This window comes from Benincasa hispida, chromosome 12 (assembly GCF_027475165.1).
Source record: "Benincasa hispida cultivar pf3 chromosome 12, pf3_genome.v1.1, whole genome shotgun sequence".
NCBI classification, from domain to species: Eukaryota; Viridiplantae; Streptophyta; class Magnoliopsida; order Cucurbitales; family Cucurbitaceae; genus Benincasa; species Benincasa hispida.
The window spans coordinates 83,705,534-83,730,541 of record NC_143489.1 but is presented as its reverse complement, the minus strand read 5'-3'; the positions used below and the strand labels follow the sequence as shown (position 1 = coordinate 83,730,541).

The following is a 25,008-nucleotide window of genomic DNA, read 5'->3' as shown; positions in this document are numbered from 1 at the left end:
GCTATGCGCTAAGCTTAAAAGGGAGCTAAGTATATTGATCAAGGGACCTTTCTTTTTCAGGGAAAGTGCAAATAGGAGAGGCATACAACCCCTGGGATAAGTAGCTTAAGACAGTGAGTGATAAGTTTTAATAAATGTTTTCTAACGCAAGTTTTATGAATGATTCCCAATGCATAGGCATTTCATATGAAGTTATTATATCATGATTTTCTCCAACGCATGCCTTAAAATGAGTATTGATTGCATGATCCATGTTTTTAAATGATGAAGTTATTTAAGGGTTTAGCATGTGTTTTCCAATAATCCTATGCCATGTTTTATTGCATGATGAAATTAATCAAGTATATTCCATGTTTTACAAGGCACTATGCATTGATATGAAATCATGAGGTATGATTACTTCAAATATGCATATTTTGTATATGTTCTTAAATGTTTAAATTTTTGTGCCTTGTACAAACCTTACTCCAATTTTGGTACTGAAGGTATGGTAAGGTACCCAGATTACAATGATGTTAGCGATCATTGACACCAAAGGTACGGTAAGGTGGTCAGGACCCAATCCAACTCTATGTGTACGTATGACTATATTATCGACATTGATGAGATTGAGCAAAAGAACTCTCTTTCAACTAAGTTTAGTAGGGATTGAGCAAAAAGGCTCTCCCACATGTTCCGACAATGGAGTAGTGGAGTTTCAGAAAGATGCTAATAAATTATTTCAGGATTTTTACATGATGTATTTTTATGATTTTAGTTCCTTTTTAAAACCCCTAACTATGATTTTATAAATGTTTCTTGATAAAGCATGTTTGTGTTAACTATGATTTCAAGTATGTTTACTTAAGATAGTCACTCACTAGGCTTTCCAGCTCACTCTTTTAAATGTTTTCCTCCCCAAGTAGTATTCGACGTCTCGAGGCCTAGCAATTGTACTAGTCAGTCACTTCTCAAACCCTCTGGAAGATTGTAGTTTAGGTGGCTCATAATGTTTTGTTATCGATTCTTATTTCCATGTCAGGGGGTAGGAAAACAAAGTGGAGTTTGTTTTGTATTTAAGTTTGGTTCCTAAATTTATTGCGTATGTTGATACTGATATTTCTTATTAGCAGTAAATTATATGTTTAAAATTGTTGCTGAATTTATGTGTTGAGTTCTAGAAAATTATAAACTGATAATCAGGTTTAACAGGTGCTAAAATTACAGGTTCCCAAGAGCGTGTTGGACAATAGTTGTCATATGAAGATTGAAAATTGTTGTCTTCACATCTCTTCTTGGATTAAGAGGGTAATTTGGGGAGAGGTATGACAAGATGGTATCTAAGCGGAACCTCTCCTAGTAAGATGTGGTTTGAGGACAAACCAAGTGGAAGCTAGTGGGCATGTAACGATCCGAGTTCAAGAGGGGTACATTCGAATGAGAGGGATCCTAAAGACATGGATGTATGGGTAAGAAAGGCTTAAAAGAAAAGAAAGTTACTACCTATACCAACAAAGTACATCTTTCTTTTCGATGGCTCAATCGCAGGGGACGTAAGGGAATGTCGGGACCATCAGGTGTTAAATCTGAATTTGAATCTTAGTCCAAATCTTGGGCCCGGGGCGTTACACTCTTCCACAGGTTCAGACAGCGGAGTAGTGGAGTTTATCAGAATAATGCTAATGAGCATTATTTCAGTGTTTCACATGATAAATTCAGTTTCATTTTCAAAACCCTGAGTATGATTTATTAAATATTTTATTGACAAACATGTTTATGTTATTTATGATTTAAAGTATGCTTTATTTAAGATAGTCACTCACTGAGCTTTCTAGCTCACTCTTTTAAAATATTTTTCTCCCCAGGTAGCAGTCAACGTCCTGAGGCCTACCAGTTCTGCCAGTCAGTCACTTCTCAAACCCTTAGGAATATTGCAGTTTAGGTTGCTCATAGTGTTCTATTAGTTTTATATCTATGTCAAAAGAGGGGGAAAGAGTGGAGTTTGTGTTCTATATAAGTGTGGTTTTTGAATCTGTTATGTATATTGATGTTGATATTTTCTGGTTAGCAGTAAATTATATGCTTAAAGTTGTTGCTGGAATTATGTGCTAAAGTTCTAGAGAATTATAAACTGCTAAACAGATTTAACAGATGCTAAGAATACAGGTTTTTAGGAGTATCTTGGATAGTGGTTGTCATAAGAGTGTTAGTAATTGGTGTCTTCACATCTCTTCTCAGATTAAGAGGGTAATTTGGGAAAGGGTGTGACAAAAAAGTTTGAATGAAGTTAAAATTAAATATATGTTAATATTTTCCTAATTTTGGTTCTATGAAAATGAAAACTTTGGATGGTAAAAAAACAAAACTTACATCAATTCAATTTTAAGGTGAAATGATGTGAAAATTCAATTAAAAAAAATGTTCAAATGAAGTTAAAAATAAATATATGTTATTATTTTTCTCAATTTTAGTTTCCTGAGAATGAAAACTTTGGATGGTAAAAATAAAACTTACATATATTCAATTTTGAAGTGAAATTATACATTGACATATAAAATTATATAATTCATGTAATCAAACAAGTCTATAAACTTTAAAGAACTTGCATTGAGCCTAATTGGTTAAAAAAAATCAAATTTCCACCGAAGTTTTGAGAATGAATGGAAAATCGAAATTCCCCCTATTGAAATACCAATTCAAACTTTAAACCATGCAAGTAACTAACTTTGTTTTTATTTTCATAATCCAAGTAACTAACTTGGATTTTTTTATTTTAATAACCTAATTAGTGACTAACTTTTTTTTTTAATAACTCAAGTAACTAGTGCAAATTTGAAAAAGCTTGATAAAATAAGAAAGTATGTTAATTCGAAAAAACAAGAAAGACAAATAAAATAAAAATATGCATCTAAAATATATTGTGTTAATTAACGTAAACATAGCTTCTTGATTAAGATACCTACTTCTTTACTTCAAGTCTTGGTGGTATTTAAGGCAATAAGTTAGTTATTATAGTCATCGATTATTATAGTTGGATTATGATAATTTGGATTTGGGGTGTAAATTATTTTAGTTTGTGTTATGTATTTGAGGTGTAAGCTATTTTAGTTTGAAAAGAAAATAGTAAACACGGTAGCAAATAATAAAAAATGATGAATGTAAAATAGTAAAAACTATAGTAAATAGTAAATACTATAGCAAATGAGAGTTTTGAAATAGTGTTGATTGTAGCTAATTGAAGATTTTGAAATAATTTTTACAATAGAAAGAGATGGTTATTATATTTTGATGATAACCCTTGCCCCAAATGCCTCCTAAATTTTAAATTTTCACCCAACCATATTTATAATACTAAAATAAAATATCTGTAGCTCATCCGGTGGAACAAGACAAAATTTATTCACTTTTTTTTTTCAAAGTTTCTTCTTTTCCTTTTGTTTTGTTTTTTTTTTTTTTCTTTTTTTAAGGCACTTTTTTTCTAATTTTTGAATTCAGGTTTCTGTTTTAATTTATATATTTATATTTTTTATGTTCTTAATCAATAATAAAATTTACAATATATAATTTAGAAACAAACTATTCTTTTAATTTTTAAAATTAGAAAGTGTTGGGGGAACTTTTGTTATTAAATCCAAATTTAACCAATCACCTCTTGTATTAAGAATATATGTCTAAAATAATTAAGATATGCTTAAGTTGGCAAATCAAAATATAAATAAATATCGTCCTTTTAGATTTCATAGAATTAGTATTGTTATAGTAATTTTGGACAAAAAAAACTCCATAAATAAGGAGAAAAAGAAGTCAAATCGAGGCTAAAATGAGAAGAATTGGACCAAGGGAAGGAAGTTGGCCTTTAGGTCAACCCACCATGGGATCATCCTTGACCTCCTAAAGTCAAGAGGCTAATTAACATACGAAGCATGTCCAAAATCGTACTTTCAGAAACTTCACTTAGCGATTGTGCGATACTTGTTTCCGCTCACAAACAAGTCAACTAATTCGAATACGGAATACCGATGGCACATCGGGTGCCTCCCGCAACCTCCACCCTCGTTTTAGAGAAATCCGCCCCGTCAGGAAGTAAAAACCAAGCTCATTTGCCAAGAGATTGGGAGTTTCATTGGTTAGAAGAAGCACAGAAGGTGTACCAAGTAGGGTGCCTTCGAAAGAACCATCACTACTAGAGGGATAGACTAATGGTTACATGCAGAAGAACCAAGGGTCAGAGGGACATGCGCCGGTCAAGTGCAGTTGTGCATCAAGAGCCCGTATGGCCGGACGTCATGGCTAGTAGAGCCAAGTGATTGGGAAGCAATTCGCAAGAATGGGTTGTTGTCCTGCGAGAAAATATTCCCTTTGTGTGGAGCCAGTGTGTCCCTTAAGTCATTCCACATGCCTAAGTGGGGTGGCTTCACAGTTGTTGGGGCCAATGCACGTTGGAGATGACCAACAGTCTGGCAGTTCAGAGAAAGAGAAGAAGCTGCATCAAGAGCAAGAGAAGCATCATCGCAGCATCGACACATGAGGTGGCCAGTGAGTTGGCTGAAGTGTAGTGCCGACGAAAGAGGGGGTTGTGTTCTGTTTTCCGACTTCACAAAGGTGTGGGTAGATGCCACAATGTGTGATGTTCTGTGGTAGGCTTGCGAGCCTCACCCCAAGGGGTACATCTTGATGTGTGCTCAGAGAGTATGTGTTATGTTGTGGTTATGACCGAGTTATATGGGATGAAAAGATATCCCTTGTTACCGGAGGCGAGAAGATGCCAAAGCCTTTTCCATGCGTATGTTGCGAGTCTTGGAGGCAAAGTCCTAGAGTGGGCGCGAGGAGGCCCGTGGGTAGGATAGGTCATACATAGTGGCACTTTCCATACTTGGTCTGATGCACATCATTTTCAGTGGGTCTGTTCTGCAGCCAACCCAAGTTCGGATCATCATCGGGACAATGTCGAGTTTAAGTGGGGGAGAGTGTTGCAATTCAACGAGAATCAAAGTGGATTGAACCTCAAGTTTGTCATCGAGGACGATGACAGTTTAAATGGGGGAGGATGTCACAATCTAACTTCGAGATAGTAGATTGTGACCCCACTTGTGTAGATAGTGCAATGGCGAGACATGAGTGTCGACACATCTGACAAAGACAAAAGGCCAAGAGAAGTGCCACAATGAAATCGAGGAGGATGGTGCATCATCCAACACACCAACATAAATGGTTAAGCATGCCATGTTGAACATTAAGCAGAAAGCCAAGCAACCGTGTCATCGGTGGTGTCAGTGACAAACTCCATGGGAGCCAGATGGGGCCTCGGGCTGTGAGCTCGAAAGATGAGGTTCCATCGCAAGTTTGGACGAGCGACTCTAGTGTTAGATGCATATTGATAAGATATGCAAGCACATCAAATTTCATGTCAATCAGAGTTCATTATAGAATGGTAAAGAGGAAATTGTTCAGAATGCACTGTAGGGGAGGCATGGTGTCAACTCTCCACTACCCCTGGGCCCTGTGGCCTAAGTGAGCTATCCCATGGCACATGCATGTGTCATGGCATGGGCGAGCGTTAGAAGACAAGTGTTTGGGTGTCTTCCATCGAGAATGGGATCTCATGGATAGTGTCGGATGACACGGATGTGCCGGCATTGCGCCTCTTCCCATGGGCTGGATGTTTGATGTAGCACCCGGTATGTCATTTTGATTCGACAAGGGCTCAGAAGGGCCTAAGTTTCGATTGTGTCCGGATGGATAGATGTCCAGAAAGTCTCGAGTTGGATTGTTGTCCATGGATCAGTTGATGATGATTCTCGATAAGCATGTCCGATCAGGAGAGAGAAAGCTGATGACATCCCAATACTTAGGATGGCATCCTAAAGCATTAGTGGGACTCGATAGTTCCCAGTTGGCCTGATACTTGCTCGAGTTGTCCTGATAAGCAGTGTAATGGCTCAATAAAGCCTGATAGGCAACTATTAGGTCGGTAGAAGCCCGGTAGGCGCCGGCGTAGGCTGGTAGAGCTCGGTAAGCATTGTTATGTCCTAGAAAGCCTCGATAAGTGTCTGAATCACCCAGTAAGCCTCGATAAAGGGTTATAAGCCTGTTTTGGCACAACGAAGGGTTAGAACTCATCCCCGTGAAGTTCCAAAGCGATGTAGAAGTGTGGGGGATGTGTTGTTGGGAACCAAGATGATTACGAGGGATGCGGCATTGCATTGTGATGACCTTAGCCTCCTATATGAGCAAGGTCGAGCCTTAGGACTTGGCCTAGAGTAGAGGCAAGTCGGCTAGAGTCGCACATGAGGGAAAATACACATACGAGCGATGTGTATGGCCGAATGAAGTTCAATTCTGCATGAGTTCAGTTCGGTTGAGGATGGAATAACCTCGCCTAAGGTCCGACAAAGCTTCAAAGAGTTGAGCAAAAAGTGAATTGGGACTTTAGCATCCCTTAAGGCTTACCATGATCATGGGCAAATCATGGTGTCGCACGGTTGGAGAAGTACGATCGTGACATCCAGCACGTCTTAGTCCAATAAAATCGCAGATTATCTTATTAGATTAAAAGGAATGTTTGGATTCTTCGAGGAGAAAGAAGAAGACCTAGATCAATCCTTACAATATATATACCATTAAAACTTCAAAGAAGATAGCTTGGATTCTACTCTTAAACTTCATAATTTCCACATATTTTCACTCTCTAACTTAAGAATATGAGTGTGTGGTAAGTACCACACTAGTGTACAGATTTTCTTTTTTGCTAGTTACGTTCTTCTCTCCTTGAAACAAATTCAATATTGGAGTCATATGAATGTCAAGTACATTTTTTCCTATCTAAGTTTTGACATCAACAAATGCATTTGATGGATTTTTTGTCATTTTCAATTTTTTTTTCTTTTTTTAAAAAAACAATCGTTGAATTTGGAGATTGAAGTAAAAAGAAACGGTAGTGGCCAAATTAGCTAAGGAATAAATGCCATTTTGATATTGAGAGAATGAGAATCCAATTCTCAATCACAAAGTTAATGGGTGGGTGATAAATCTGTACGGGAATCAATATAATGTGTATATGATAACAAATATTCCGTCCTAAAATCAAATTCCTATTAAGAGATTTTTAAAAATATATATATATATATAAATAGTCAAAACTAACGCTGCCAACCGACATGAAAACCATCGACCCCTTTTCAAGAATAAAAGCAAAATAGACGTCTTTGCAGACCCAGAACGACCCATAAGAGGAAGCCAAAGAAACTTAATTGTAAACTACTTTATTCTCCTCTCTAAAGATCTTACAAAAATGATAGATATTTAAAAAAGTAGAAGACTTAGAGCCTCATTTACACAAACAAAAAGATAAGAAAAATCAACAAACAAATTAGAATCTATATACCTCCAAAGAATCAAATTTGACTGTGTTTTGCGGATGCCACAACTTTTCTAACTCAGCCACACCAACCACCACAACTTTAGCTTCTAACACTTTTGACTCTCCAATTTGTGGTTCACAGACTTGCAACATCCCAATAATCGACTTCCCAAGATGATTGATTACAAAGAAACCACCACAAATCTATTAAGTAATTTTTTAAAAAAAGAAATATATTAATTGCATTTTCAATCAATTTGTGGGATTTTTTTTTGTTAGCAAAGCGATGGATAAGATAAAAGATTGAACCATCAACTTTTTAGATTGATAATTATCGTTCTAATCACTGCTTAGACAAATATAACCTACATTTTATAACCCAAAGGATTCCTAAAAATTTATTATTTGACCCAAAAAGGGAGAGGGAGTGATAAAGTGAGAAAGATTGGGTGAGTATGAATTGAGATCTGTGGTTCACACATTCAAAACTAAAGAATGCAATCTCTTCATCATCCCACTATCATCCATTTACCTTTTAGTACTCCTCATCCCCACACCCTTCATTTTCCCAACCATTTCTCCTCCACCATTTTCACACATCCACATCTCCGCCACGGCCACCGCCATCTGCCGTCTCCCGCCGCCGCCGTCTCCCCCGGCAGGTACTCAACTCCTTTTCCTCCCTTTCCACTACATCCAGCCGAGTGTTTATGGTATGTAATTATGCAAAAATTGAGGGACTAATCTGAAAAATGAAAAAAAAAAAAATTGAATTGTTATTCTTAGTTTGTGGGAGAAGGGGCCTATTGAAGGTGTTCTGTTTGACATTGATGGAACACTATGCGATTCTGATCCTCTTCACTTCTATGCCTTCCGCCAAATGCTTCAACAGGTCCGCCCCCACCTTTTTCTTTTTTTTTTTTCTTTTTTTTTATTCTCGAATTAGCAATTTAGTCCCTTAAAAGTTTATTTTCTAACATTTTAATCCTATACATTCAATTTTATAACAATTTAGTATTTTTAAAAATATTGTTTAGAGATAAGAGTATTAGATGAACATAGGTTCCATTCTCAAACCTAATTGGCGAGAAGTGACTACTGTATAAAGTTCACTTTTCTTGGCTTGGATCTTAATTTTGAACTGAATGTCCTTTTAGACATCATGAGAAATATAGAATTCCATCTCAAAATCAATTAACAAAAATAAAGCTACTTATATATCTTATAAAGATTGTGAGATATATCTCCCTATTTTCAATATGGATCTAAATAATAAGGAATACTTTTTAACTTTTTATGGTTAAAAAATACTTTTGACTAAATAATGAGTTTAGTTAGGGATGTTCATGAGTTGGGTTGGGTTCGATTCGGTTGAATGACTTTTTAGACTCAACCCAATTGTTCAGGTTGTAAATTTTTTCAACCCAAATAACCCTTATTAAAAAATAAACCCAACCCAACCCAACCATGAAATATTTGGGTTAGGTTGGTTCGGGTTAATCGGGTCATTTATTTAAAATTTTATTCTAAAAAGAAGCAAAACGTAAATATGTAAAAATCTAATTTAATTATCTTCATAATATATTGAATTAAGATTAACAACTCAATTTCAATTTATATAGTGAAAATTTCCTTTCTAAAGTGCAAAAAACTACTTTTAAGAGTTGTTGATGAATAAATTATTAAAAAATATTAGAATTAAATAAAATTAAAATCAATATATGTATACATAATTGTGTTATAAGTAATAAGAAAAATATATTTTAAAGTTAATAATAAGGGTTGGTTTGGGTTATATTATGTGAACCCATGATCCAATCCAACCCATAAAATTTTCATTTATTTGAACTATAACCTAACCTAAATGAGTTGATAACCCAACCCAAACCGTACGAGGTGGGTTGGGTTGATCGGATTTTTTGAACACCCCTAAGTTTAGTTGCAACACAATTTTAATAAGTTTTTAAAGGTTTGAGAAATGTCTAATATTGATAAGTATTACTTTCGTATTTAATTTGACATGCATTTCTATTATGTGTGGCTAATTTGAACACAGTTAAGTAGATAAGATATCAATTATCATTTTAAAAGTTGCTACAATACTTTATCCTACACTTGTTGAACTAAAAAAACAAAAAATTATTTTGTGTTTAATAGATTTCATAATAATCTTTTGAATTTATGGTGATTTAATGAGGTATAAAAGTAGGTTTAGTTTCGTATTCAAGTCATTATAGTGTCGTTTCCTTAATAAAACATAACCATTATCAACTTAACATAAACATACCTCAATAAATATATTACTTATCTTCTTAATTACAATTTGGATGCTTGAATATCTCCTACCTTGGTTCAGCATACTCAAACGGAGAAAAATCTTCTGAGAAATTTTTTTAAAAGTTGAGTGACGTTATTAGACATAAAATTAACCGTTCAAGGATATATTTTTGTTTTAAAATTAACGTATTTTGACTTATTATTAAAGTTTAAGGATATATTAATTACAGCAACCTCAAAGTTTAAGGTTTAACATTTATAATTTTACAAAAAATAATAATAATCAAAAATTAAATTACAATAATAAAAAAAAAAATCAAGTTTGGTCATAATTTCATTTCATTTATTTTCTTTTCTTCTTCTTTTTTCTTTTTTATTGGACAAAAACTAAAACTAAAAAAATATGTATTCAAATATAGAAATATGAAGCAAAATATATAGCAAAATTTTAGAATCTATATTTTATAAATATTTTCTGAATAATTGAATGGGTATAAATTAGCTGCAAAAAGGAAACATGTTGGAACTCATCTTGAAAAATACCCAATCTAATATGATCAGAATCAATTGCCTTCTTTAAAGGCTGGAAGTACTAATTTTTTTTTAAGTGTTGGGATGTTATTACTATTAATATATACACACACATATATATATTCCCAACTTTATAAGTCAAAAAATAGTGTTTTCATTTTCAACTTTTCATTCTATTTGTAGGAATCCAATCACAAAAATAATTTTTTTTAAAAAAAAGAATGAATTGGGGTGCAGGTTGGATTCAACAATGGAGTCCCAATTAGTGAGGAATTTTTCATAGAAAACATAAGTGGGAGACACAATGAAGACCTTTGTGGCATCCTCCTCCCAAATTGGGACCTACCCAAAGCTAGAAAATTCCTTCTACACAAGGAAGCTTATTTTTGCAGGTAACCACGCATACTTGTTCGATAACTATTTCGTTTTTTTTTTCTTTTAAAAACTATGTTTATTTTTTAAGTGAAGATAACAAAATAAAAGAAAAGCCTATAGGTTTGATTTACACCATGAACTAATAATTATTTCAATTTAAATCTTATACTATGTCCAACTTATAATTTGAGTCAATTGAACTTCTAAATTTTCATATGTCAATCAATTTAAACTCTTCATTGCAATTACGTATCGTTGAAAATTATCAATGCATTGATTCTCAAACGTGTGTAAACTTCTTTGATAATGTTAGTTTCACAAAATAGACACAATTAGAGTACGTCGTAAATGCATTGACGATTCTCAAAAGAAATTGTGGCTAAGAGTGTTTGAATTGATTGTTTTTTAAAGTTTAAGAGTTTAATTGATACAATGTATAATTTTCACATGATATTTTTCTAAAAATAATTAACGTAATGAAAGGTGTAAATTGATATATTTACAAAAGAATCAATGAATTTAAATCATTTTCATTCCATTTTATTATTTGTTATGCATGTTCTTGTTTCTTTGGAGAAATATGAATGGAGAATGTTAAAAGAAAATAATGATTAGATTATAATTAATAATTGACGTGTATTTTTTCTCTTAAGATGAAATGTTGAATCCCCTTAAGTTTAATTAAAAAAAATATATATGAAACTTGTAAAAGAGAAAAGGAAAAATTATCCATCTAAACACACATAATATAGATTGGCAGCAGAGCAGTTGAAAGCCATAGAAGGGCTGGACAAGGTCTGCAAATGGATAGAGGAGCGTGGGATTAAACGCGCCGCTGTGACGAATGCTCCGAGACCGAACGCCGAGCTGATTCTTTCGATGCTTAAACTTACGGATTTCTTTCAGGTAGTGATCATAGGGAACGAATGTGAACGTGCAAAGCCATTCCCTGATCCTTACTTGAAGGCTCTTCAGGCTCTTCAACTCTCTCCTCGACATTCTTTTGTCTTTGAGGTTCCTTTCTACTTCTCATTACTCTTAAATCTTATTCACTTAATTAGGGTTTGGCTTAAGACGTTTTTCGGTTTTTGTTTTTCGAACATCGTTTTAAGAATTATGATCGAATGACTCGTAAAAGTTAATGTTATTCATAAATCCATGGTTTTGAAAGGAAGAATTCTTGTGAATATTTCATCCATAAAAGATAAAAAAAATTAAATTACAAATCTAGTCCTTGAATTTTTAAGTTTGTTTCATTTGGTCTCTAACCTTTAAAAATTGTCAAATAGGTACTTCAAATTTCAGGTTTATTTGGTTTATGAAACTTTAAAGAAATTATGAAGCTATCTATTTATAAGAGTTAGAATAGGTTTTCGAAATTTCAATTTTGTGTCTAATATAGTTCTTTAATCTATCCATTTTTCTTTTAACTCAGGAGCATATTAGATACTAAATTGAAAGGTCATGTCCTAATAGACATAAAATTCAATTTTATATTTATTATATATTAGTTAATTTTTAAAATTTTCAAATATATCCTTGAATTATTAAACACAAAATTAAAAGTTTACCTGACATTTTAAAACTCAAAGACCTTTTTAGACACCAAAATTGAAAGTTTCTAGATCTATCAGAAACTTTTTAAATTTCAAAAACTTTTAAAGCACGAGCTTGAAAGTTGAGAAAACTAAACATATACCATTTAACCAAATAAAAACAAGCTCCATGTTCAAGAAAAGAAGTTCTTACTACTATATATGGTCTAGATTTGTTAAGGTGGATAAAAAACGGTTTAAACAACCATTTGTAAAGTTTAACTAAACCGTATAGAGATGGACAACTAAACTCAAAATTTATGAACTATCAAAATCAAATTTGAAACAAAATAAAAAATCAAAAGAATTGGCCGATTATAACGGTTTAAAACAAGAGATCAAATTGAAACAAAACACAATTGGGAAGTAAATGAAATAATGATTGGATGAACAGGATTCAGTATCAGGAGTAAAAGCAGGAGTGGGAGCTGGAATGAGAGTGGTAGGTGTGGGAAGAAGAAATCCACAAGATTTATTAATAGAAGCTGGAGCCAGTTTTGTTATTCAAGATTTCAATGATCCAAATCTTTGGACCCAACTACTGTTTTGACTTCATTCCATTTTTTTTTTCTTTTAATATTATTTTAATTTCACATTTCTTGTTGTTATATATCATTATTTAAATCACATTCTTCTTCTTTTTTTTTTTAATTTTAATTGAGAACTATATCTTAAATAATTATCATATGATTATCAATTGATGATCAAGAGTCAAAGTTAGCCCATATTGAACTTAACTTTAATGTGATTGAGTTTGGTGTGATATTAACATCCATCTCTTTCGTTTGTTGCTTTAGTACTTGTCGTTTTAATTTCAATCAATAGAGATTTTAGTTTGGTGCAGAGAGTTTTTGTGATTGGACGAGACTATTTTGATGCTTACCTTTACATTTATAGGTTTTCTTAACCATGAGTTCGACATTTTAAAGTTGCGGTTGATTTTGTTTTTTTTTACAACAAATGAAATATGGAGATTTGAATGTCCATATATAATATGTCAATTACTCTTGAACTATATGTCATGTTGACGGTCTTTTTTTTATAGGATTTGAATGTTTTTCTTAATTAGGTTTAGGCACTTTATTTATTTATTATTTCTTATTATTATTATTTTGAAAAAGTTGGTGAGGTTTAGAGTGATTTTTTTTTTTTTTTTTTTTTTTAAGAATTGGAAGAATTTGGGAAAAAAAATAGAATTTCAAGTCAAAACTGTTTTTGTATATTTTATAGGAAAGTTCGCTAATGCCTTGATAAAGTGATGCATTTGGAAGTTGGTTCAAATATTTTCACCAATACTTTAAAAAAAAAAAAAAAAAAAAAAAAACTATTTGAATTACTTTTGACATTACTAAACAAAATTTCTCTATTTGAAGTGCTTTTACAAAAGTTTTTGTAAGGTCTGATATTCATTTTAGTTATTTTTGGTTTTCTGTGTTTTGAAAAGTAATGCTGGCTTTTTATATAAGCTTACATTTAAAAAAAACACATTTTGAATTTTAATCGAGTTAAATTTCAAAGATTAAAACAAGTTTTTATTTTTTATTTTTATATTTGTGAATATTTAAAAGTCAGTTTACGCACACTTCGACTAATCTGATGAGATAACCCATTTGATCCTACAACATTTGAATATTAAGAAAATTTGTAAATTATTAAGTCTTAAGTAGATTGTCACCATGAATTAAATTCATGACCTTTTAATCTTTTATCAAGGTCGTCATCCCTCAATTTACCACTTGACTAACTGATGAAAGTAAAAGTAAGTATTATTTTTTAATAGTTTTCACTAAACCAAGTTTAGAAAGTCTTTTTTTTTATTTTTCAATTTTTCAAAATTGGACAAGATTTTTTAATACATTTTTAAGAATAGGTGATAAAACAAGAAAACTATATTATTTTAAAAACAAAATGGGTTATCAAACAACACCTGAATAATTTGATCGTGTGTTGCATTGTTTGTCTCTAACCTGGTTGATATTATAAGTAATAATGAAACCATTCAAAAGTATTTCATCAAATTCAAAGGTTCATGTTCCATTAGGATAATCATCAACAAACTCGAATTCAAAAGTTCATGTTTCATTAAGATAAACTGATTTTTTATTTTTTAAAATGATGTTTATAAGTACTTGATTACTTTCATTAATGAGATTCTTTAGTTACAAGCATAAATTTTAAAAGTAGAAGAGTAAAAACAATATCGATATATCTGAAAATTTAGAAATCAACAAAACACACAGCAACCTATAACTAAAACTATAATTTACCTAAAAGCAAAGAATATATCAAGTAGTATATCTTGAAAAAAAAAAACTATAAAATTTAGAAAGCAAATGAATAGTCTTTAATGTTTATATATTTGTGATAGGAGAACAATGGGGCTGGAGAAGACTAAAAGTTTTTGGGTTGCTTTCATTTCAATAGGAAAAATAAAATGAATATTTGAACTATTTTAAAATATAGTGAAATAAATAAAAATATTTATAAATATAGTAAAATATCATTGTCTATTAACAATAGGCACTGATAAATACTGATAGACTACTATTATCTATGACTAATAAACATAGTGGCTATCAATTTCTATCACCGATAGACTGTGATATTTTACTATATTTGAAAATATTTTCAGATGTTTGGCATTTAAAACAATTTTTCTAATTCTATTGGCTATTTTACATTGCGAAAATCAACAAGAAAAATTTTCACAGATAGAAAAAATGTTAAACTATTTACAGAAATAGAAAAAAAAATTCAAGGACACTGATAGACTTCTATCTGTATCTATCAGTGGTAGACTTGTATCAGTTTCTATTATTGATGGTATCAATGGTAGACTTGTATCAATTTCTATCATTGATACTATCAAGATAGAAACTGATACAAGTCTATCAATACTAATAGAAGTCTATCGGTGTCTATCAGTAATAGACTTGTATTAGTTTCTATCATTAATGGATACTGATAGACTTCTATCAATGTCTATCTGTATCAATATCTATCACAATTATCTAAAAACAACAAAACTCAAAGCTAGCATCCAACCTCATGGGTAAATCAATTTTAACACAAAAACTTAATAGGTGTTCAAGAACCAAACAAAATTAATCCAAAATGGCCAAAATCTTACCCTTAACGGCCAAAAATCCAGTGAACTCTAGCACTGATGGCGACAAGACAGCAGTGACAAGGATTGGGCTACATGGATTCAAGAGTTAGAGGAAGAGAGAGAGAAGATCAGGTAGAGAGAGAAAAATCAGCTCATCGGCGGTGACGTACAATCAGATCTGCGATATAGACCAAAATGATGGTAGATCAATGGTTGGACATGAGTGTGGTGGTTGCTGGACGTTAGAGTGTGTGGGTTAGAGAGAGAGAGAGAGCAAGATCGAACCACTAAAAGAAGAAGAAGAAGAAGACGACGACGGAGAAGGAGGAAGATGATTAAATTTTGCTATTTTGTATGAATAATTTTCATTATTTTTTTATTTCTGAAAATCTTCAATCAATTATGGGCCCATTTGGATTGACTTGAGAAAAAGATGTTGTCAAAAAACTCATTTTATTTAAACACTTTTAATAAAAATAATTGAAAATACACTTCAAAAACTATTTTGAATGGTTGCCTAACATTCTAATTTTTTTCAAAATAACTTATTTTTTAAATTAAATACTTGAAAATGCATTCTAAACCTTGCGTATATATTTTTCATTAAATCAGTAACACTCTCGATTAAAGCTTAGCTTAACTATTTTAAACACCATATCAATCAAAATGTCAAAAATTTGATCCTTCACTCATATTGAACTAAAAAGAAGTAAAATTTTTGCTGTAATAAAAATAAATAAATAAACCTTACTTTTATCCTAAGTTATTTATCTTTCATTTATGGAAAATAAATATCTGACATGATGACGTTAATTTCATAATTGATGCTGTAAATAGTGTAAATATTCTCAAGTAACAATTAAATTGAAGATACACAAAGTACAAATTTAATAGAGTAATAGTAAAATACTATTAACTAAATAAATAAAAAAAGGAGAAAGTGGAAAAATAAAGAGATATTGAGATTATAGTGAAATATAGTCAAAATCATTTATTTCATAGGTGATGGAATTTACAACCTGACAAGGAGGATGGTTGTCAACTCTTTGAAAATTGACAATATACTTTTATTTTTCTTTTTTAATTTCTTTCATTTAAAATTATCTAATTTATTTGAGGAAATTTTTTTAATAATCTTGCAATCATTTTTAATTAGAGCTATTAAATTCAAATCGGTCTATATCTAAAATTAGACCTTAGTTCTGATCATCAAATTTTGAATAATCAAATTATTATTCAACATTGTAATTATTAGTTTTATTGAGAATCAATAGAAAAAGGAAAAGGGTTGACCAATTAAAGATCACTAGGAAGTCAAAGCATTTGAATCCAACTTAAATTAAAAATTAAATAAATAAATAAATAAAAACTAAATTTGATTTGGTTATCCCATTTTTTAACCAATATACTAAATTCCATTTACCTTTCATTTTAAGCTTATATAAATATTTTATTATAGTCTTAAAAAAACTTTTACATTAAAAAATATTTTAGTTATTATCTATTATTAAAAAGTTTAGCAAAGTTTAAAATATCGATGTCGATAGAAATATCGATGTCGATAGAAACATCGATGGAAATTTCGAAAAACTTTATGGAAATTAATGGAAGTTGTTATAATTAGTTAATAAAACTTTGATGGTAGCTGAATTAGACTACAATTGATCATTTTAATTATTATTTCTATAAATTAAGACCCATTTAGATGTATATTGTAAAATATTTGTGTAAATGTCGATATGAAAATATAAATGTTAAAAAAATAAATAATCACTCACAAAATAATAAAATATATATATATATATTTAAAACTAATTACATATTTGTGTAAATCTCGATATGAGAATATAAATTTTAAAAAAATAAATAATTAATCATAAAATAATAAAAAATATTTGAAACTAATTACATAATTAAAACACATGAAATATTTGCATATAAAATGTAAATGGTTAATGATGAAGTAGATACAAAAATGAAAAATCATCCTATTAAATTAACATAACATAATAAGAAATAGAAAAATCATCACATTAAACATAAGAAGAATATAAAAAGCATAAGATTAAACATAAAACAACATAATGGAAAAGAAAAAAGAAATAAAACTCTATAAGTAGATAGAGCTTGATAGAAACTGAGAGGAATGTTAGAAAACTCTCATTAATTCAAGCTTGAGTGGGAATTATATGAAAATTCAATGAAAAATATTAAAATGAAAATATGTGGTTTCTTAAAAATAAAGATTAAAAAAAAAACTTGAAATTTCAAAATTTCGATAGAAATATCCATAAAAGTTTGAAATTTTCAACAAATTTGGGGAAAATCGAAATTTTTCCTATTGAAATTTCAAGCTACCGAAATCTCAAATTTCAAGATTTCGTCTTAAATTCTGAACTATGAAGTTAAGATAAGTTTTTGTTGAATTGTTTTATTAAAAATATATATTGACAAATGATTAAAATAAATATAGATTTTTTTCAAATATAAAAAAATAAATTAAAATTTTATAAATATTATAGTAAAATTTCTTTATCTATCTATGATAGATCACGATAATAATCTACCGCAGTCTATTACTGAGAGACTGTGATATTTTGACATTATTTATAATATTTTCAGTAGTTTTATCATTTAAAATAATTTCTCATAATTTTACCATAAATAAAATATTTAAAATTTGAAAACTAAAATAATATGTAGATAAGTGTTTTGGTTACTCCATTTTGATTTTGACCTGATCCTTTTTTACAATAACAACAATGGCATTATTTGTACGGATTCTTAGCTAAGTCATAGTCAAAGTAGCCATTTCAATATTCATGTTTAAATTTATCTTTTACTTCTACCTTATTTATTTCAAGAAAATAATATATAACAACAAAGACTTTTCTGTCTATAGAATAATCTTTATTTTCTTCTTCTTTTTTTTTATTCAAATTTCTATCTTATACAATATAATATGAAATCCCTTTAAATCTCCTTACTTCAAAGTTATAACATTATTAGTTTTTGTTCTAAATTTTTTATTTAAAAAAAAAAATTCTTGCTGACTAAACTTTTTTCTTTATTCTTTATTTCCTAATTTACTTCTAAAGATGTTTTAAGGAATAATTACCTGGATTTTCTTTTTCAAAAAATCGTTTTCAATTTGTTGATAGATTATTTTTTTAAATTGTTTAAATTATAGCAACCATCCTATTAAAAAAAAATTATAGCAAACATTTTAGAAGGATGTCTTAGGATCACTATGCATGAATGATGAATGGTAAAGATAAACTTAACAAAATACTAAAGAATAGTGAATTGAAACATAGTTCAAGATTACAAAGAGGTCAATTATTATTTAAAAAATGGATGGTTCGATTATGTAATTAAGTTATTATTGAACTAAAAAACAACGATATATCCAAAGAATACACTTGTAAAAATAATAATGTATCGTTTTTGTTGATGCCAAGTTTTGACCGAGGGAAAATGCACATGATTTTCATGTGACAATAACAATAAATTTGTAATTTGAGGAAGAGATAGCCTGCAAAACAAAGAAAAATGACTCTGATACTTAAGTTAGTATAAGAGTTATGGAATGGAGAAGAAGTCGAAAGTTTTTAGATACCTTATATAGAACCATTATGGTGCATTTATAGGGGACTTGACCTAAGGTTTATCTTAGCCCTACTAGAATTAGGATATGAGTTTCCTAATCCCATATAAGCGATCAAATCTTATCATGTCTAATCTTATTTCCTCATTTCCTAATTTTTGGCTTATTTCTACAAACTAAAATTCACCATTGATAGCTTCGTTTTAGTTATGTTTTTAAGAAATAATTTGGTCAGATCAAAATAGTGACTCTATATGGCCTGACATATAGTGTGTGGAGGTAATTTTTGAAGCACAGTATGAAAGACAAAGACCAAAATAGTGATTTTTAAAAAATTAATTTAGAGTCTAAATAAAAGAAAGTTACAAAATCATGGACTAAAACATGATTCAAACCTAACTTTTTTTTTTATATATTCAATTTGACTTTAAAAAATTTGAGAAAATAACCAATTTAGAGTTGATACATTTTTTTCATCCTTTCACAAGCCTTGAAAATTTTGCAACTTCTTTGGATCGAATGATAAAGACAATATTCCATTCCTTTCATGTCTAAAATATAATAAAATATATTTTTACCCTTTTTGCTTTTTTACTTGATGTGATTCTTCACTCAAATTTTGTGTATAAAAATAAGCTAAAAAACTTTTTAATTCCCAGCAAGGAGGAAAAAGAATCTAGCAAATTAACATACGACAAATGGATTTCTAACTCATGTCAAAACAAAGTATTAAATTTGACAAATTATTCCCACAAATATTTAATATTATAATTTAACCAAATCGAGCATAACTCAATTGGTATACGAGTGTATGCTAGAAACCACGAGGTCTATGATTCAAATTTCCCTACCCCGACTATATATATATTGGCTCTAAACTTAAATAAATGTTGTAATTTTTATTTATCGAACCACACTAATTTGCTCGTTATTTTTAATTGAAAATTGTGTACAATATTCATTAATTCATTAAAATAATATTTTCCACAAGAATAAGGTTGACTAGTACACAAATTAACCATTCAAATGTAGGGTTGAAAGCCATAATGAAGAGGAAGAATACTGGACCAAACTTGAATTTAATTTAGGAGACATAAGAAACATTACATAGACCAAAAATCAACAGCCTACTGTAAAATTAATCTTAGGTTAAGCATGCTTTAAAATTACAGAGAAAAAAGGAATTCTTACTTTTGTTGAAAACTTGATTGGAAACCACCAATGCTTCTTTGCTTTGGAGTTCTACGAACATTACCAAAAGTGTAACCAACCCATCCTTTGAGAATTCTTGAGGATTGGTTTGTGGGAACCAGAAATTAATTGGAAAGTTAGTTGAGAATTTTTTTGGAGAGATAAAAGATGTGCACCTAATGTTTCTATGTAGATAACTCTCGCAACCACCTATACCTTCACATTTTTCAGGAGTTTTATCAAAGGAGACAAAGAAAGAGAAACGTGAGAGTCAACCAATGTTTCCGTTAACTTCCTACGTGAGAGTTGATTTTTAATAAATTTAAATAAATCAATTTAATTAATTAAATTAATAATTAATTAAATCTTATTTAATTAATGATTTTATTTAAATTATATTTAAATAAAACATCTCTCACATAACCTATAGTTTTATTTCAATTAATAAAATAAAATAATTATTTAATTTTTCAATTAAATAATTATCAAAGTAAATATCAAATATTTAATTTAGCCTACACTTGAATCATATTTAATTGAAATTCTCTCATAATCATATATTTTAATGTACATCAAATACACATTAATATTTAACCTATAGTTTTAATACGAATCCAATTCATATTAAATTGATATTTAAACTCCTCCAAATATTTAACCTCCCATAATTTAATTTTGAATTATATCCAAAATTAAATTTATTAAGTTTAATTAAAATATAAACTTTATATTATAATATAGCATTATACATTATGTTATTTTCCTAAGCGAATTTGAATATTTCAAACTCCATTTAAGACATAGTTATATCAATTTCCTTTACAAGTTAGGAGGGGACCTCATGGACCTATAAATCAGAAGCTCAAATGAATGAGATTAATTGTCTAAACTCATTAACCAAATTAATCAGTATTCGTTAACTGTGAGTACATTCCACTAAAGACCTATAACTGCACTCTTCTCACTGTAAATATATTTTTGTATCCACGGATATAGACCAATAGCAACAAGTTAGTCCTTTACAAGTGTTTTAATACTAGCTAGGTCAAATTATCGTTTTACCCCTGGGTTACCTCTGTATCCTTAAGTACCAGTGCTCATCTAATGAACAAATTGTTTATGCTCCAACCATTAAACAGAAACCCTCTCGGACCAAAGAGAGAGTAGGGCCCTTTGTTCAAGTCCCAGAGACACCACTTAAGAAAACACTCATCTACTTACCCTGAAGTCGGGAAGAAGTGAAATCCACATTGTATTATTATGTTCCCAGCTCCCCGTTCGGTCTTCTCCCCAACATGATAGGCTTATTGAGTCGGCGAGCTAGTCACTCTCACCCATATAAATCAAAGGACAGTTCCTCGTGAATAAGAGTTCATAATAGACTCAGGATTAAGACTAGGTTGCCTAGGTCATTCTATTGAAATAGAAACCTAATTAGTCAACGGTGTTACATCTAGTGGGTACTATTTCACAGTTCGATCTTATGCAAACTCATTGCATAGGATACTCACACTCGTATGTTACCTACACGAACACGTTGGATTATTGTGTTTGTATCAAATACAATGTGGGTCGTATCCATAGTGTCACAAGGATAAGGTACCCAGCCCTATCCCTATACTATATACCCTTTAGGCTGTATCTTGAACATTGATCCCTGTATGTCTCCACATACAGTTTAAGACTCATAAGACAGTCTAAAATGTTAGTTTATTGGATTTAGGGTTATTAGGATAAGACAAATACAACACAATCAATAGCACTTATTGCAATAACATCGATATTTATTGAAGACAGACAATTATTTACATTTACTATCTATGAGCTTTAGGGCATAAACCCCAACAAACTCCCACTTGAACTAAAACTCTAGTTAGTGGAATGTATATAATATCAATAACTTGAAATAGCAGAAATGGTAAATAAATACAATAAACTAGAGCATACATATACCCATTACATATCTCCCACTTTTCCTAGATTATACAGTGTACATATCTCGCAGACCTAACCTCTAGATGACTCTTAACACTTTAGCCGAGAGAGCCTTTGTAAATGGATCAGAAATATTATGCGCCGAAGCGATCTTTGTGACGATCACATCTCCTTGTTACACAATCTCTCGTATTAGGTGATTCTTCCTCTCAATATATTTTTCTCGTTTGTGGTTGCAAGGCTCTTTAAGGTTGGCTACTGCCCCATTGTTGTCACAGTATAAGGTGATAGGCAAGTCCATGTTTGAAACCACTTCCAAATAACTTAAGAACCTCTTAAGCTAAATTGCTTCCTTTCCTGCTTCACAAGCAACTACATATTCAGCCTCTATAGTGGAGTCTGCAATGCATCTTTTCTTGATGTTACGCCATACTACAGCTTCTTGTTTAGGGTGAATACTTATCCTTATGTGAATTTCCTAGAATCTTTGTCAGTTCAGAGTCGACGTATCCTGTAAAGATCAAATCCTTAGCTTTATACACTAGTTTGTAGTCCTTCATTCTTCTAAGATACTTGAGGATGTTCTTAACTGCAGTCCAATGGTCTAATCCTGGATTGGACTGGTACTACTGACTATTCCTACCGCATAACAAATATCTGGCCTAGTGAATAGCATAACATACATTAAGCTACCCACGCCTGAGGCATAGGGATTACGTCTCATATCCTCAATTTCTTGAGGTGTCTTAAGACGTTGTTCCTTAGACAAATGAACCCTGTGCCTAAAAGGTAATAAACCCTTCTTAGAGTTCTATATTAAATATCAGTCAACATTTTACTGATATAAGTTGCTTGAGATGGAACCAACATTATGTTCTTGTGATCCCTAATAACTTAGATCCCAAGCACTCAACGTCTCTCCCAAATATTTCATTTGGAATTGGTCTGCCTGCCATTTCTTAATATCAGTAAGGTACCTTACATCATTCCCAATGAGTAGGATATCGTCCACTTAAAGTACCAAGAAAGCTACTTTATTGTTGATGATTTTCTTGTAGACACAAGGTTCATTAACGTTCTAATCAAAACTAAAAGATTTGATCGCATTATCAAATCTAATGTTCCAAGATCTAAACGTCTGTTTCAACCCATAAATGGATTAATTCAGCTTGCAAACTTTTTGCTCCTGACCTTGGGCTACAAACCCTTCGGGCTGAGACATAAAGATGCTCTCTTCAAGATTGTCATTCAGAAAGGCAATCTTGACATCCATTTTTCATATCTCATAGTCATAATATATGGTTATGTATAAGATTTTTATCGACTTAAGCACAGCAATAGGGTAAAAAGTTTCCTCGTAGTCAATCTCTTTCCTCTAGGTATAACCCTTTGATACAAGTCTAGATTTGAAGGTTTGTACCTTTCCAACTACATCTCTCTTTCTTTTATAGATCCATTTACACCCTATGGGTTTAACCTCTTCAGGTAGATCTACAAGTTCTCATACTAAATTGAAGTACATAGACTTCATTTCAAGGTCCATGGCTTTGACTCATTGGTCCTTGTCTACGTCATTCATTGCCTGCTTATACGACAATGGATCCTCAACGCCATCATCTGGTATGACAACCTGACTTTCAGTTAAACTCAAGTAACTGTCAGATTGTGATATAATCCTCCCATTAACTCTTGAAGAAGGACTAGTTGCATCAACAACCCTTGTTGATTCTTCGGTAGCTTCATTTAATACTATTTTTTCTTCATGATTTATGATCTCTCATGTGGTCTTCCTCTAAGAATGTACCTTTTTTCGATGCAAACACCTTGTTTTCTTGAGGGTCGTAGAACAGACCACCTCTCCTTACCTTAAGGTAATCAACAAATTGGCATAAACATGAACGAGGTTCCAGTTTCATAGGATTGTCACTAACACATGTGCGGGACAACCCTAGATTCTAATGTAATGTAAACTAGGTTTACGCCTCCTCCATAACTCAAAAAGTGTCTCAGTAACACTCTTTGAGGGAACATTATTCAAGGTGTGAACTACAGTCTCTACTACATACCTTTAAAACGAACTAGGTAATTGAACATAACTCATCATAGAACGAATCATGTCTAACAAGGTTCTATTTCTCTTTTTTGATACACTGTTCTACTAAAGTGTACTAGGTGCTGAAAGTTAGGATTGGATTTTATGCTCTATCATATAGTCTTGGGATGCTAAATCCATGTGCTTTCCAATTCAATCCGATCGTGGGGTTTTAATCGTTTTACGTAACAGGTTTTCAACTTTATCTTTATAGTCTTTGAACTTTTCAATGGCTTCAGACTTATGTTGCATTGGGTATAAGTAACCATACCTCGAATAATCATCTATGAAAGAGATGAAGTATTTGTATCCTCTTCGAACTTTTACATTCATTAGACCACAAAGATCTGAATATATGAGCTCTAAGAGCTCTTTGGCTCTATAACATTTTCCACTAAAAGGTCTTTTAATCCTTTTTCCTTCAAGATAGAATCCACATGAAGGTAATAAATCATCTTCTAGCTCACTTAAAAGTCCATTCTCTACCGGTCTCCCGATCCTATTGAGATTTATGTGACCTAATCTCAAATGCCAAATACATGTATTATTGTTACTTGAGAAATTCTTTGCTTTTTTGTTTTAGTATTTGAAGTATTAAGCATCTCATGATTTAAAAGTGTTTTTACTTCAGTTGGTCTTAATACATATAAATTGTTTTCTAGTTTAGCTGAACAAATAGTCACATCATTTTTCATATTGGGCGCTTTATTAGATGAAAAAGAAACTGAGTAGGATTGTTCAATTAAATAAGAAATAGATACAAGATTCCTCTTAATTTTGAGAACTATAAACAAATTTTCCAAAATTAATTATCTATTTCTAAAAAAACAACTTAGCAACTTCCACTACACGAGCTGAAATGGTGTCTGCCTTTCCAACTTTGAGCGTCATTTCCCCCTCCTCGAGCTATCGGAAGGAACTAATTCTCCGTAAAGTAGAACAAACATGATTAATGGC

At 31.1% G+C, this 25,008-nt stretch overlaps 1 protein-coding gene across 1 annotated transcript; it reads left to right on the top strand.

The window, feature by feature from the left end:
* Positions 1-7,727: 7,727 nt before the first annotated feature.
* Positions 7,728-12,825, top strand: LOC120092715 (2-deoxyglucose-6-phosphatase-like). Its single transcript, XM_039050869.2, has 5 exons — positions 7,728-8,001; positions 8,126-8,231; positions 10,385-10,539; positions 11,275-11,536; positions 12,512-12,825. Exons 1-5 carry the CDS (start codon positions 7,835-7,837, stop codon positions 12,665-12,667), a joined length of 846 nt encoding a protein of 281 aa, XP_038906797.1. The 5' UTR covers positions 7,728-7,834; the 3' UTR covers positions 12,668-12,825.
* The last annotated feature ends 12,183 nt before the right edge of the window (positions 12,826-25,008 follow it).

What these genes read in the sequence shown, in the direction of transcription:
- LOC120092715 (XM_039050869.2), top strand. Translation starts at nt 7,835, where the DNA reads ATGCAATCTCTTCATCATCCCACTATCATCCATTTACCTTTTAGTACT. An exon ending in GCCGCCGTCTCCCCCGGCAG is followed by an intron (nt 8,002 to 8,125) that starts GTACTCAACTCC and finishes TGTTATTCTTAG; the next exon opens with TTTGTGGGAGAAGGGGCCTA. An exon ending in GACATTCTTTTGTCTTTGAG is followed by an intron (nt 11,537 to 12,511) that starts GTTCCTTTCTAC and finishes TTGGATGAACAG; the next exon opens with GATTCAGTATCAGGAGTAAA.